Source organism: Glandiceps talaboti, chromosome 20 (genome assembly GCF_964340395.1).
Source record: "Glandiceps talaboti chromosome 20, keGlaTala1.1, whole genome shotgun sequence".
NCBI classification, from domain to species: Eukaryota; Metazoa; Hemichordata; class Enteropneusta; family Spengelidae; genus Glandiceps; species Glandiceps talaboti.
Genome location: NC_135568.1, coordinates 15,534,177 through 15,549,174, shown reverse-complemented (window position 1 = coordinate 15,549,174; position 14,998 = coordinate 15,534,177). Strand labels below are relative to the sequence as shown.

Here is a 14,998-nt window from a genome sequence, read left to right as displayed (position 1 = left end):
CACTTTATGGTCACATTTATTACATTTGGAACTGGTGAAGTTCTTCTGTATGTGATGATCAAGCAATGCATTAAGTATGTTGGAACTTGGATTGAGAATTGGTAAGTTGGTTGGTGGATATTAAGTGGGTAGATTAGATGGGTAAGTATGTGGATGGGTGAGTAGGTAGGCAGGTAGGTAGGTAGGTAGGTAGGTATATATGTAGGTAGGTAGGTTGACAGGCAGGTGGAAAGATAGGTAGGCAGGCTGGTTGGTGGGTAAGTGAATATTACTAGATTGGATGGGTGAGTGGATAGGCAGGTAGGTACAACATAGGTAGGTAGGCTGATAGGCAAGTGGAGAGATAGGTAGGGAGATTGGTCTAGAAGGTAGGTGTGTAAGGTATGAAGTTGGTGGGTAAATACATGCATAGGTATGGTTGGTGAATAGGTGGATATATATAATTATGTGGGTAGGTGGGTTGATATATAGGTAGGTATGTAAGTGAGTGGGTTGGTAGGTACAGTGGTAGATAGATAGGTAAGTAAGTAAATAAATAGAAGAAACTCACCAGGAGGTCCCATGGCAGCCATCAGTTGAACATCTACCAACTTTTGAGCTGTACAATCTTTACGATCATACCATTGCCAATGGTCTAACCACTGACGTAACAGTTCTATGGGTGGTTGAGCTCCATAGATTTCACGCATTGGCATGTTCAAGTCATCCACAAAGACAATCTTTAACAACAAACAAATATGCAAAGATAAGACATACACCAAAAAAATACATCTGGAGTAAAGTTACTCTATACAATCAAGAGGAATATCTAGAAAAGTACAGAAATATGCCATATTTTGGTTACCCAGCTTACTGTAATTTTCTAGAGTGTCACAAGAGGGCGCCCTACAATACATGACTTAAAAATGAAGACCAAAATTACATATGGCAGTATATAAAAAAGTCAACAAAATAAAACAACTGTGTGAGTTCCTATAGATAGCACAATCGGAAACAAAGTTTAGATTTTTTGACAGGTTGAAACTCCAACCAACTTTCTTGAAAGTTGACACACTGGACTGTTCCATGAGCTGTTTCTGAACAGCACTCCTAGTGGTCAAACTATGCAATCTTTTGTCTTGCTAAGAACTGGAACATGGCTTTTTGGTTTAGATATAATGATGATGATGAAGATGATACAAGTAATTGGTAGGTATACTTACAGTTTTCTTGCCAAGAGGGGGTCCGAAGACGCCTTTACGCCTCTTGTCAAGTTTTGACATGATAATATCTTGAGTCTGGTTAGCACTAGTTTGTGCTGAGAAGTTGATAATAATAGGTTTGTAGACTTCCTTGTCAATTTGGTTAAGTAAGAAATCCTATAGGAGATAACAATGAGATTCAGTCATGGAGAAATAACAATACAGTAATTCAACTTATGCACATTGTAGAAGTTTCTTTATCATTTTTTTTTTAAAGTCAGAACTTGACCAACTCTAAGAGAAATCAGTCAAGCAATCAATTAAAAACAATGTTACATTGGGCTCTGGTAATGTCAACTGAAATATTAGTATGACTTTGACACTGAAAAATAAATATCTATTGTCATCTGTGGTTTATAAATTGCTAAATAACTTTTAGTTATACAACACAATAGTCTGTATGTAACTGAGTTTGCACAGATTAGTGTATGTCTGTGTATGTATGTATGTATGTATGTATGTATGTATGTATGTATGTATGTATGTACGTACGTACGTACGTACGTACGTATGTATGTATGTACGTATGTATGTATGTATGTATGTTTTTGTGTGTATGTGTGTATGTGTGTATGTGTGTATGTATGTATGTATGTATGTATGTATGCATGCATGCATGCATGCATGTATGCATGCATGTATGTATGTATGTATGTATGTATGTATGTATGTATGTATGTATGTATGTATGTATGTATGTATGCTGTATGTATGCTGTATGTATGTATGTATGTACGTACGTACGTACGTACGTACATACGTACGTATATATACTGTATGTGTATGTGTGTGTATGTATGTATGTATGTATGTATGTATGTATGTATGTATGTATGTATGTATGTATGTATGTATGCATGCACGTATGCACGTATGCATGCATGTATGCATGTATGTATGTATGTATGTATGTATGTATGTATGTATGTATGTATGTATGTATGTATGTATGCATGTATGTATGTATGTATGCATGTATGCATGTATGCATGTATGCATGTATGTATGTATGTATGTATGTATGTATGTATGTATGTATGTGAGTTAGCATATATTGACTGTATGTAACTGTAATTTAGCATAGCATGGATTTACTGTATACATGTACTATATGACTGTGTGAATTTAGTATAGATTTGGTATCAATTTGAAATTTCTTGTGATGGCAATACTTACAGAAATGTAGACAGATTTACCAGTTCCAGTAGGTCCAACAAACAGGCAAGCCTTTTGGTGAGTTACCAACATTCTCATCAAGGCAGTGTATCTGACAGTGTCAACAGTTGGTACAATGATTTGATTGACAACTGCGTCCTTGGGAATGGCTGGGGCATCTCTGATCTCATCAGCCCACTTCTCCCAACGACCTGGACCCTAGAGAATGCAAACATAAACCATAAAATTATGTCTTTTGAGAAATAAATTGCAAAACAATAAAATAAATGTGTAAAATAACAATGGCAAACTTTTTACACTTTTTGCATCTTTTTGCAATTAACTGAGTTACAAACAAGGACTTGGTATATGTTATTTCACATTCATTCTTCAAGGGGGGGTGACACTAGAGGACGGTACGAAGTATGATCACAGGGAGCAGCGAGCGTGTAACTGATTGATCGATCAATTATTTGATTGGATGTTTTATTTTTGTGGTGAAATAGGACTTATTTTGTGTGTGATATTGATCAAGTAGAAAAACATCGTAAAGTTGTTTTATAACTTAAAATTTCAAACTAAATCCTAATTCTTATTATCCATGTGGCCACTTTAAACACAAACAAAAGTATTTTGATTCTTACTATTAAACTTAGACTCTCACACAGCTTTGCATCACTAAAAGGGCTGTTTTGTATGTACTGATATCTACTGGATAATTGTACGTGAATATCTGCGTATCGTGCACACTCATCGACCACATAAGGCTAACCATTCGTGCGATGTTCCATGTTATCACGAAGCCCTCGGAAGTGGATGCAGTAACACGTCAATAAATGGTTACCCCTATGTAGTCAATGAGGGTGCACACAGGATATTCAAGTACAAGTATGTGGTAGATATCGGTACAAAACAGCCCTTTCTGCTAGCGACAATCTCAAGACTGCAGAGAGTCTACTGCTGACTCTAATGTGATGTAGACAGTAATACTTACATCTTTGACAAATCTATAGTCAAATACAGATCCACCTTTAGGAATAGGGACAGTGAATGATTTCAGTGGTGGATCCACTAATTCCAGAATGTGGTATTTGGACCTTGACTCTTCCGACAGGCCACCCTCCATGATTTCCCGGAAAAGTAAGTCAAACTTTTGACGACCGTCATCTGTTGTGGTGGCACCAATAGACCAGACGAAGGAAAATAGGAATATGCTCTGCAATGATAAGTATAAATATGAAATGAATATTAATAATAATCAAAATAATGAGTGGTTTATTTTTAGACCCAAATGCATAAAAAATTATCAAAATAAATGAAAAAATGACATTTATTCTAAACTTCCATCCAGTTGGCTGTTATATTGAGGGCAGTTGTTTTATGAAGGGGCTGGTGACAGTTCTCAAAAGCTATTGTCCAAGGGGTAAGTTGTTAGGGGAAGGAGGGAGTTAAATGTCCTGGAACCCAATAGTACCTTACATTTACAAGATGCACTGAGTCTGGGCTAAAATGGTGACAACCACTAAACCTAACAGATAATATTCAATGTACGGCACTTGATGTGGTCAAATATTCTGATGGCCAAACTTTGTGATATAAATGTTATACTAGCTTTTGAGTGCATACAGAATCACTTATTTGGACTTGATGTGGTCAAATATTCTGATGGCCAAACTTTGCGATATAAATGTTATAATAACTTTTGAGTGCATACAGAATCACTTATTTTGACTCGCTGTGGTCAAATATTCTGATGGCCAAACTTTGCGATATAAATGTTACAATAACTTTTGTGTGCCTATACATACCTCAATCCAAGAACACACTTCTCTTTCGTCCATTCTGTTGAACTGAGCCTCATCACGGAACTCATCAAATTGGGCATCCATCAAGTTCATCAGAGATTTCACCAGATTAGTGTCATTGGTAGGTGACAATTCCTAAATATGATGTGGACCAGAAATAGCTAATTAGTAAACAAGTCGATGAATAACCTGTGGCTGGGTTACCCTCACGTGGCTGTATGTAACCAGTAGCTAACACAGCATGTTGGCTATAATATGTAATCACAACATTAAAATCTGTGAGCGTAATCACAGAGATATTCATTTTTTTTTAAAAACTGAGGACTTCCTGCAATTGAACACTTAAGCCAATTTTGCGTCTTCAATCAATTTCATCATAATATGTCAAAAGTCGAAATAACAAATCCAGATATTCTAAACTACATTCATTGTGATTTTCTATTTTTTTATTTTCTATAAAGTTTGTGGTTTCAAGTTTACGCAACATGCCTTTGATGTTAGAGGGAACCCAAAGATAGTAAAAATCTGATGTATTTCTCTCGTTACTCTAAATATTAATGATAACATACATGATTATGTAATGAATATATAATCTAATCTACAGATGAAGTACATGAATACTAGAAACTACTGGTTTACTCTGATTACCAATGGTCTTCATATCAAGTGGATATGTCTCAAATCACTTGATATGACAACCGAAGAACTGTACAACATATTACTTGAAATCTAAGACAAATTACTCGAAATCTAGTGAGAAGATTACAATTTGATAATGATGATAATGATTGAATTGATTTCAATCAATGATTCAGAGATTTATAGATGACTTTTTACTTTGAAGTGAAAAATATTTTTTTTTACGATAGAAGACTAACACTTAAAATGTAACCCAAGAAACTACTTTTGGAAAAGAGTGTTATGTTCAACCTTGTCACTCCCTTTGTCTGTATATTTTTGGTTGATTCCAAATGTTTTCTGTAGTATGGGTCATACCTTGATACAGATGTAGGGTGGACAGGGTGAGATTCTGACTTTACATGATGTATGATGATGTCTCTACATTTATACTCAAAGTAGGCATGCAATGAAGTATTTATCACACATTCAGTGATGTCTCATATCACATTCGTGAGGTACATTATCACACATCATATCACACTGGTGAAGTAGTTTATCACACACCATATCACACTGGTGAGGTGTTTATCACAACTCAGGTTGGACTTATCACATGTTCACAGACTTATCAAGTGTAATCGATATAAAATTGGTTAGGTGCTTATCACACATAAGATACATTATTTTGTAAACTTGTGTATCACACCATATCACACTGGTGAGGTGTTTATCACTGGAGGACTTATCACATAGTGTAATTAATTGGTGAAGTGTTGATCACACACAAATTTGTGATTATTCACACCATATCACACTGGTGAGTGGTGAGGTGTTTATCACACCATATCACGCTGGTGAGGTGTTTATCACAACTCAGGTTGGACTTATCACACATTCAACATAGCTTATGACATAAATACACTCATTATATATAACTTGTTAGGTGTTTACTAGTTTAGGTTGTATTTAGTGTAATCAATATTACACTTGTGACGTACAGTACTTATCATGTACTCCTACACCAAGCATAAAACAGGTTTGTTTAGGATTTGGATATATCACAGTGTGTGTGTGTATGTGTGTGTGTGTGTGTGTGTGTGTGTGTATGTGTGTGTGTGTGTGTGTGTGTGCGTGTGTGTGTGTGCGTGTGTGTGTGTGTGTGCGCGCGCGCGTATGTGCGTGTGTTTTCAAATCAACCAGTCAGTGTAAAATATGAAAGTGAAGTCTAATCGCATTAGTGAAGTAGTCATTATATAGTTATACTTATATATGGTATTACAGTGAAAAATTTTATCAAACTGGAGTTTGCACACTAGTGTAACACTCATATGAAACTTATCACATGAGCTGCATGTGCTGTCAAATGGTTATCACAGTGAACTTTGTCATATCAAGGATCCATTACTCTCACATGAGACTTATTATATGTGAAGCCAAACATCTATCACACTGAAGTTTGTCTATATCACATGAGTGAAGGATCTGTTGCACTCACATGAGACTTATCACACATTTAATATAATACATATCACATATCACACAGTGAAATATGTACATTTATTTCACATACGACAGAACTTATCACATGATTGATATACAGTTACAATATCATACAAACATCTCAGTCACACACTTATTCATACACAAACAATTACCGATGCACTAGCGCCTTCGCCTCGGCGTCCCTGTACAACAAAGTTAATAGTAAAAGTGTAAAAGACACAAGACAAAAGAAAAAAACAAAGTAACAGTAAGACAAAACAGTCAGTCTCTACGACAATGAAAGCTACACAGGTCATTTTTTTAATGTGTCAATTTGTAGCTAGGCACTGTGTTTGATGTCAATATAAACAGTCATGTTAGCATTCAAACAATTAGAGCGGTTTAGTGTTTTTGTGAAGGGTGGTATTAAAGTTGGCAAAATCTGACAGCATTTCCAAAACATTTGACCAAGATTCCTCATCAGAATCAAGGTCATATGTACAGCAAATGTTGTAAATTTTACCAAAATTTCTTTGAATTCTCCAACCTTTCCAAAAACACAGTACTGTAATGATCTTGGTTTTTGCAATACCAGATAAATACTAATTAACAATATTAATTAGCTGTGCCAATTTAGCTTTGGGTAATTCAATTTATTTGGAAGATGGACAAAATTTGATAGTGAAAACTTGTCGGACAACAATCTTATAGATTGCACTCATCTCTCAAGAATATCTGATTATTGAAATCAAAATTCACTACTGATAATATTTAAACATTTCATTCACATTTGGTAATGTAACAATTGAAAATCATAAATCATACAACATCAAAATATTGATGGCAAATTTCAAATATTTTCAGAATAAAGTTATCAACATGATACTATAAATGAAAATGTCAAAATTCAATTATTTCAAGACAAGATCTTAGTTGTTACAGATTTCTTTAAAAAGTTTGATTTCTTTACAAGTTTACAAATTTCTTTAACAGTTTTTTTCTTTACCAGTTTATACCTTTAAATGATTGGCTGCAGGGGTAAGCTTGATGGAAAGATGAATTTCCGTAGTGCTGTGCTTTATAATGTGATGCATTTATGCCTGGTTATTTTTGATATGTTATGCCTATTTGTTTTTGAATATTTAAGCCATGCAAAAGACTTGCAGTGTTTAAAAGCATATGAACATTTTTTGAACTTCGATATAATAACTGTACAGTTTTTAGTTTAAATAAACTTCATTGAAGTGGAAAAACTTTTGATATAAGCTTGGGAAATGAGAGCGGTTGCCATGGCAATATGCAATTTTCAGATTGCGATTAGCTTGGTGGCATTGTTATTTTTGCAGGGTTGAGACTTGACAGGAGACAAGGAAAAGACAGAATTTGTTAGTACAGAGAATATAGAGGAGTCAGGTAGGACAGGATCTGATGGAAAAAAAAGTAAAATTAAAATTAAAGAATACAGAATTTCGTTTGATTTTTTAGTAGAACTGACCTTGACTCCACCTTTGCGAATAAATTGCAAACACGCTGGCACCATTCTGTCGAACATATCTGTAATGAGTTTCTTGTGCATTTCCGTTAATGTTGGTGGGAGTTCGTTAAGCCAGGACACCATGATTGGACGCCAGCCTAACATATGAGGCTCCATGTAAATCATACCACAACGAGATACCTGAAATTAGACAAAGAAAATACAGCTACCGTTAATATAATAATAGAAGAGAAACGTCAAATCCAATGATTTTTATCATTTTTTACTATTTGTCTATAGATGGTAAAATTCCATTACAGGTAATACAGACACTTCAATTTACAGTTTCAACAACCTTTTACCATGAGGGAATTCTATACGGAATGATTGACATTTTTTGACATCTGAAACTCTTTAAACTGCTCTAAAACTGAGTAAAAATCGATAGTAAAATATCATTTTGTGCATCAGCTTGACAATAACTGACAAAGACAGAGTCTTGAAATAAGGAAATAGAACGAGTTAGGTGTTCTCTTTCCTCTGTATATACTTCATCTGTCCATTCTTCATCATGTTCTATTTGACCACTAGGTGGCGCTATTCCTGACAGACTTTATATTGTACTTACTGTTGCTGGAGAGGCAACTTCCAAGTCCATAGGTTCAAAGATTAAGTTGGTAGTATTAGCAAGCTGGATGATCTCACCACTCATCAGACAAAGTTTCTTATTGTCATCTAACACTGTGTTCATGTTTTCAATCCATACGGCATCAACAGGACCATCAAAGATCAACCACTTGCGATCAGGAGTCTGTTGGCAGAGATAAAACAAATTAATTGATGGATGGATGGATGGATGGATGGATGGATGGATGGATGGACACTTTCTGCAGATGAACATTGTCTACTTAGACAGAAAGCCCAACTATTCCAAACCTATCAGGTAGGTGGTTCTGCTTCATTTGGACATTCTCGCAAACCAGAGCAGTTATAATTTCTTCTTATTGTCAGGGGTATGCTTTTGATTCTGTGAGTAGAAACGTTCCCTATAACTACCACTTCACAGTCATTGAATGTCGCATTCATTTACAATTCACCATTCCAAAGTAACTATATTGTACTGTCCTATTGATTCTTGGAACCATGACCAATATATTCGTCAATGAACATTAAATTTCAATTCATTCCAGATGTTTAGAAACCTTTGTATTCGATGGAGGAGTGTGGATGGTACAGTATATATACTCACAGTAGAGGTGGCAAAGGCTCTGTAGCTGACAGCAAGTACGCCATCAGACCATTCATGGGATACAGGATCAAATTGACCATACAACTGACCCATGGTGATAGACTTGGGATTGATTACTGTAATTTGAACTTTGTTCTCATCTAAAGTACCCTGAAAAATTAGACAAGTAACAACATCACATCACAATTGGACCAAAATAGTAACAAATGTCTTAACATGAAATGTGCTTCGGATATAGTAAACTGTTTCAACTTTTGCTAGTACTTTTGTTCAAGAAAACTCCAACCTATTCTCAGTTACATCCAACAAAAAAAATCTGGGGTGACCATACATATTTTTGAAATAGAGGTCAAAATGATATCAAAATTGAGTCTTTTTAGAATCCAATATGGCCATCATCCAATATGGCCGTAGAATCCAATATGGCTGCCAAATACTGTACAAACTCTATGGGAAAAAGGAGATTGTTGGTTTCCTTGAAAACAAGATGGTAGACCTCCAAATTTCTTTAATTATTTCAAAAAGACTACAAGGAAGCTTTCATATGGCAAAATTTGGAGAGGTTTTAAGAACTTTGATTTCCAGGAAAATATGTTCTCGAGGTGCATTCTACCTTAACTCTTACTTCAGGTTCACTTGCTTTGCTATTATTTGCTAGATATATTGTCATCTAAAAAAAAACTCTTACAATCAGCATTTTTAATCATTTCCTTGTTCTCAAGATTATTTTCAAATTATTATCTAGAGTTGCCTCAGTAAAATTTTTTTATTTGCGTACTTTTTGTTTAACTTAGATAACAAATTCTTAACTTTTGTAGTAAGATCATCATGATCAGTCTGTGCAATAAAATCGTTGACATTGAAAATACAGTCGCCATTATTTATGTTATAATACCACTACTCTCCATACCAAGATGTCTTTGAGTAAAGTTGACATTACGCGTACAGTAATCAGAAAAAGAGACGAAGTGAAATGTTAATCCTCGCATATACTTAAAATAGACATAATAGAGTCACTACTTACTTTCTCACAGACATCATTGAGTGCTCCAGCGAGCACACGGTAGGCGCTTGTTTTGCCACCAAATGGCTCTCCTACTATCATAAAACCATGTCTTACAATCATCATTTCATATATCTGAAGAATAAGATAAACAAACCTCACTATCATAATCACAAAAAAGGCATCCGGGTAGCCTGGGAAGTTGAGCAAGATTTTTTTTAGGAATAACTCGCTCCTGAATTCAAAATTTTTGGAGCAAAATGCTCTTAAAATTTAAAACTTAGGAGCAAATTAAAATAATGTATATCAAACTGTAATTCTTATCAACATTCACTGTGAAAAATTCTGAAAAAATATCTGTTGGATACAAATAATTATCAATGTTGTTGAATGAAAATGTTTATATTAATGCAAATAAAAAAGATTCCGCATCATGAAAATAGTCAATATGCAAATAATGGGTTTCAAAATTTGTTTCTCAAATGCAGCTAAAGTTGAAATTCCACCGTTCAAATGCCAGTAAATTTTAAATGTCACCTGCTGAATGCAAGTATTTACAAAAATTCACCTGTATTGGACTATTTATCACCTGCAAATGCCAGTAATTACCGGCAACTTCCTGGGCTGCATCAGGGTCACATATAAGTGTTCAAAAGTTGGACCAATGAGATACAATTTGAGGGATGCTATCAATCCAATATGGCAATGCCATTCATCACAATATGGAATTGCCTGCTGTCACTCGTTTTTTTGGTAAATTTCTGATAATTTGGGGAATTTCCGAATAATTTCCGAGACTAGTTTATGAAAGAATACTTTGAACAAGGCCTGGGGTGCGCTGCTTGGCTTCATGAAACATGTCTCTCTATACCTATGTATCAATAAGGAGGGTAAGAGAATCAAATCGGCACATATGTTTGACCATTTCATGTGTATGACGTCATTCACCATCCTTTCAGCTGTTTAACATTGCTGCACAGGCACAAGAGAAAAGGGGTATTTACCTGCAGTATCTTCTCCAGGAAAACATCTGTCATTTGGAGATTTTTCTTCTCACAGTTCTCCTGTATAGCTGCAGCTAATACTGTGTAGTCTGGTTCTGGTAATGTAATACCAGGGAACAAATCTGATGTAATACCCTGCAACACAACACAACACAACACAAACTTCAGTCAGTCTAACATACATGTACACTAGTCTACTTCCTATACAGTAACGTTACGATTTACACCTCCACTCAGTCGAGTCATTGCTTGCGGTGTTTTCTGCTACACTTTCACTTGCTACGCTCGTGAAAGTACAGACACAGAGAACACTACAAGCACTCGTGCAAGCACCCTGAGTACGCCACACTTGCACTCACGTGTCATGCAATTCTGTCATAGTATCATTCTACTGGACAGTACAAGTTTCAACATATTTTGCTTTTGTCATCTTCCATGTCTTATACATACAGTAAACAGTAGAGTGAATCAAAATTTACATAATTAAACAAGATGGTGATATACTTACTGCAAACAACGGCAAGTCATGTGACAAAAATTTTGGTAAGTTGACGTCGTTAATAGATCTCAACATCAAAATATCTTCATCTTCCTCTGGATATTTCAACTACAAGAACACAAAATATCAAATATTCAATTTTATGATATTTTATAGTATTCAAATTAAATATATTAAATATACCAGTGCTTACATACATTAGTGTATTCACATACTAGTATATTATTGGTATTAACACTAGATAGCAATACCAAAAACATTATTGCATACCTAAATGCAAATGAGCTTGTGATCTTGCTCCTTCTTCAAATAAACACAAAAATGAGCCACTTTCAACATATTGAGGAATATGATGTGTGATTTTTCCAAGTATAAGGAAATCATGTAAATGCTCCATGGTATTTTACAAAATATTCTAATGGTAACAGAACCCTGATAGAAGTAGAATTTCTTTAAAAAGTCTAATTACAATAGTCTAAGATATGACATTCCTGCCATGCTATCAGCTACCAATCATGTTTAGAAGGCTGATGGGCTGACCAACACATCTGAAAGTCTAAATTTGAAATTCTAAATTCCAGCACCTAGGATGTGCTGTTTTTGCATAGTTACATTGTGCTGTTTTTTTATGTTGTACTGTATAGGATTTTTCCAGCAATTTAGTGTTTCTGTGTGTGTGTGTGTGTGTGTGTGTGTGTGTGTGTGTGTGTGTGTGTGTGTGTGTGTGTGTGTGTGTGTGTGTGTGTGTGTGTGTGTGTGCGCATTTCTATTTCACTTTATTTTGGAGACTGTAAATGGGACAAGTTCCCTAAAGTATTCCAAAAAATTAAAACTAAATGACTACATACCTTAAGATTACCGGCAGCAGTCAATACAGATTTAACGGCTCTCATGCCGTAATCATAATGATGTTGTGATGACAGCTGCTCAGAACATAATCGATATGTGGCTACAATCTTTACAGATAAGGGACGGGCATTTACAAAACCGCAGGAATACAGCACAATTTCGGCAATCATGGCGTAGTCAGGTACCATCATAGCGACAGTACGGAAAAGTGCCTGTGGGTAAAAGTAGAATGCATTTAGTACTGCCTCGCAAACTCTCCCCAATTCTAAAGAGACTTAATCTAACATCCTTTATCATATGCAAACATAATGACCCAATTGCATAAATAAGAAAACATTCTTTATCATATGCATATAATGACTCATTTGCATAAATAGGTAATATCCATCATCATATGCATATATAATAACTCATGCATAAAAAGCAAACATCCTTATCACATGCATATATATTGACTCATATGCATAAATAAGCAAACATTCTTATCACATGCATATAGAATGACTCATGTATAAAAAGCAAACATCCTTTATTATATCCATATATGAGCCATTTGCATAAATAAGAAAACATCCTTTACCATATGCATACATGTATATAATGACTAATTTGCATAGATAAGGATTTTTTGGTCATAAGCTGTTGACATTCAAAACATAGACTTGTATGAAAACGATTGATTCTTACCTTCAAATTGTCAGGCAGTTCAGATCGACCAGCATAGCCAGGATTCATTGTGATAAATGTGGCACAAGTGGGATTCAATTTAATTTCAGTACCTTCAAACATCATCAGTTCTAATCCGGATGCAATACCTAGAATAATATAAGACAGAAACAAAGATAAGGATAAAAACTGAACCAGTACCAGATCTAATGTTAATTTTTTAGATAATCTTTGAAATAGGCAAAGAGTGATGAAAGTCAGGTGAGATGGATCACTTACCTCGTTGGATAGTGAGAATTTGTTGAGCTACAACAGACAGAACTTCCAAGTCAATTCGGTTGAATTCATCAAAACAAGACCAGGCACCACATGATGCAAGACCCTTGAAAAATTTTCCCAGGGCTATGTAGTCTAGACCATCAGAACAATTGAATACAACACACTGTTTGGCTACAGCTTTGGCCAAATCTTTGGTGGTTTCGGTTTTACCAGTACCGGCTGGACCTTCTGGAGCACCTCCTAAATGCAAGTGTAATGCTCCAAATAGAGTTCTGTAAACGAATACGCACAAAGACATAAGAATTAATGATGTATTCTATTCTATTCTAGAAGAATGGGAGAGAGAAAATGATTAAACTGGTGTTAAATATTCCTCTTTCCTTTAGCCATCTTTGAACAAGCATGAAACATAGCTGCTATGGAAAAATATGCGTGAAGATATAAACAAAGAATAATGAAACTGTCTCCGTTTTTAGCATTATGCATTAATTTGTGTTTTGTTATTTCATTTCTTGCTGTATATTATGTTAGCTTAGGCAAGGTTCATACAGATATTGAAATAAAATTTCAGGACTTTTTCATCAGTTTTCAGGAATATTCAGATCAACTTTAGTCATTTTCCACGAGTATTGACCAGTGCAATACATTTTATGTGTCAACACATCTGCTTTTTATACATATCTCACAATCTAACTAATCAACACTTTCAAAAACATTCATTGTTCAATCAATTAGTTTTCAAAGAATCAGTCAAACTTTTCCAGGACTTTTTAGTAGTTTCTAGCAGTCCTTTGAAATTTCATGACTTTTCCAGGAGTTTCTACGAATGTATGAACCCTGCTTAGATTATAACTGGCCTTATAGGTTATGTGGTTTTTATGCGTAAGTTTGAGTCAAATAAAACATACAGCACTATCCAATCCTATGCACAGATGAGGAATTAAATATATATTTAATGGTTTGGAGGAAGTATGCCCTCTAAGCCAATTTGACGTGACACTGATGCACACAACTGCTAGTGATGCACCAAAATTTGGTTCCCCTATCTCTTACTATGTGGTAACTCACAAGAAATGCCAGTTTTTCTCATTTTGACTCACAACAACAAAATTTGGCTATCATTAGAGGGCATACTGTTTGGAGGGAATTGTCAAAGACTTACCTGTAACATCTGTCAGTCAATGGGGTGATCACAAGACGTCCGGAATTACCTAGGTACTCATAACCATAGGCAAGTTGGGAGTTGATCATTCTTGTTACCATGTGACCTTCCAACCAGTAATATCGCATTTGACTCAGCCATTTGAAGTCCATCTCGTTATCAACCTTGTCCTGCACTAGTGTAAATAGCACATCACGGGCATGGACATCCAGCACTACTAAAGCGCCTAGGGTGGTGCGGTTCTGCTTGTTGAGCTTACCTCGGACTAGAGCAACAATCTCATCAATTTGGTCATTGTTTTTCTGAAGGTAGTCTTCTAATGCTTTTTGGCCTTCATTAAGGCACCTGTGGATCTCACTGGTCCAGTACCTCTGGGAGACACATAAGACCGCCTGACCCATCCAGTTAATAACCCATTCTACACGTGGGGTTTGTGCATATGCTTCTAGAGATTCAGCAATTACCTACAAAAATACAAATCATTCAACAATTAGAAAAAGGATAAAAAA

General features: G+C 35.3%; 1 protein-coding gene across 3 annotated transcripts in view; it reads right to left on the bottom strand.

Annotated features, from left to right (window-relative positions):
* The window catches only part of LOC144450504 (dynein axonemal heavy chain 7-like), a 68,333-nt gene that overhangs the window by 29,985 nt on the left and 23,350 nt on the right, over window positions 1-14,998 (bottom strand). For 2 of the 3 annotated variants that reach the window (XM_078141142.1, XM_078141143.1), the window contains 16 exons: window positions 14,490-14,953; window positions 13,328-13,599; window positions 13,070-13,197; window positions 12,382-12,594; window positions 11,543-11,641; window positions 11,035-11,169; window positions 10,052-10,165; window positions 9,028-9,177; window positions 8,407-8,589; window positions 7,800-7,979; window positions 6,478-6,507; window positions 4,205-4,336; window positions 3,391-3,612; window positions 2,418-2,615; window positions 1,203-1,358; window positions 551-719 (listed from right to left, as the gene is read on the bottom strand). In XM_078141142.1, coding sequence (XP_077997268.1) covers window positions 551-719; window positions 1,203-1,358; window positions 2,418-2,615; window positions 3,391-3,612; window positions 4,205-4,336; window positions 6,478-6,507; window positions 7,800-7,979; window positions 8,407-8,589; window positions 9,028-9,177; window positions 10,052-10,165; window positions 11,035-11,169; window positions 11,543-11,641; window positions 12,382-12,594; window positions 13,070-13,197; window positions 13,328-13,599; window positions 14,490-14,953 — 2,845 coding nt within the window. The remainder of the gene's footprint in view (window positions 1-550; window positions 720-1,202; window positions 1,359-2,417; window positions 2,616-3,390; window positions 3,613-4,204; window positions 4,337-6,477; window positions 6,508-7,799; window positions 7,980-8,406; window positions 8,590-9,027; window positions 9,178-10,051; window positions 10,166-11,034; window positions 11,170-11,542; window positions 11,642-12,381; window positions 12,595-13,069; window positions 13,198-13,327; window positions 13,600-14,489; window positions 14,954-14,998) is intronic. The other variant, XM_078141144.1, reaches the window with a different exon arrangement.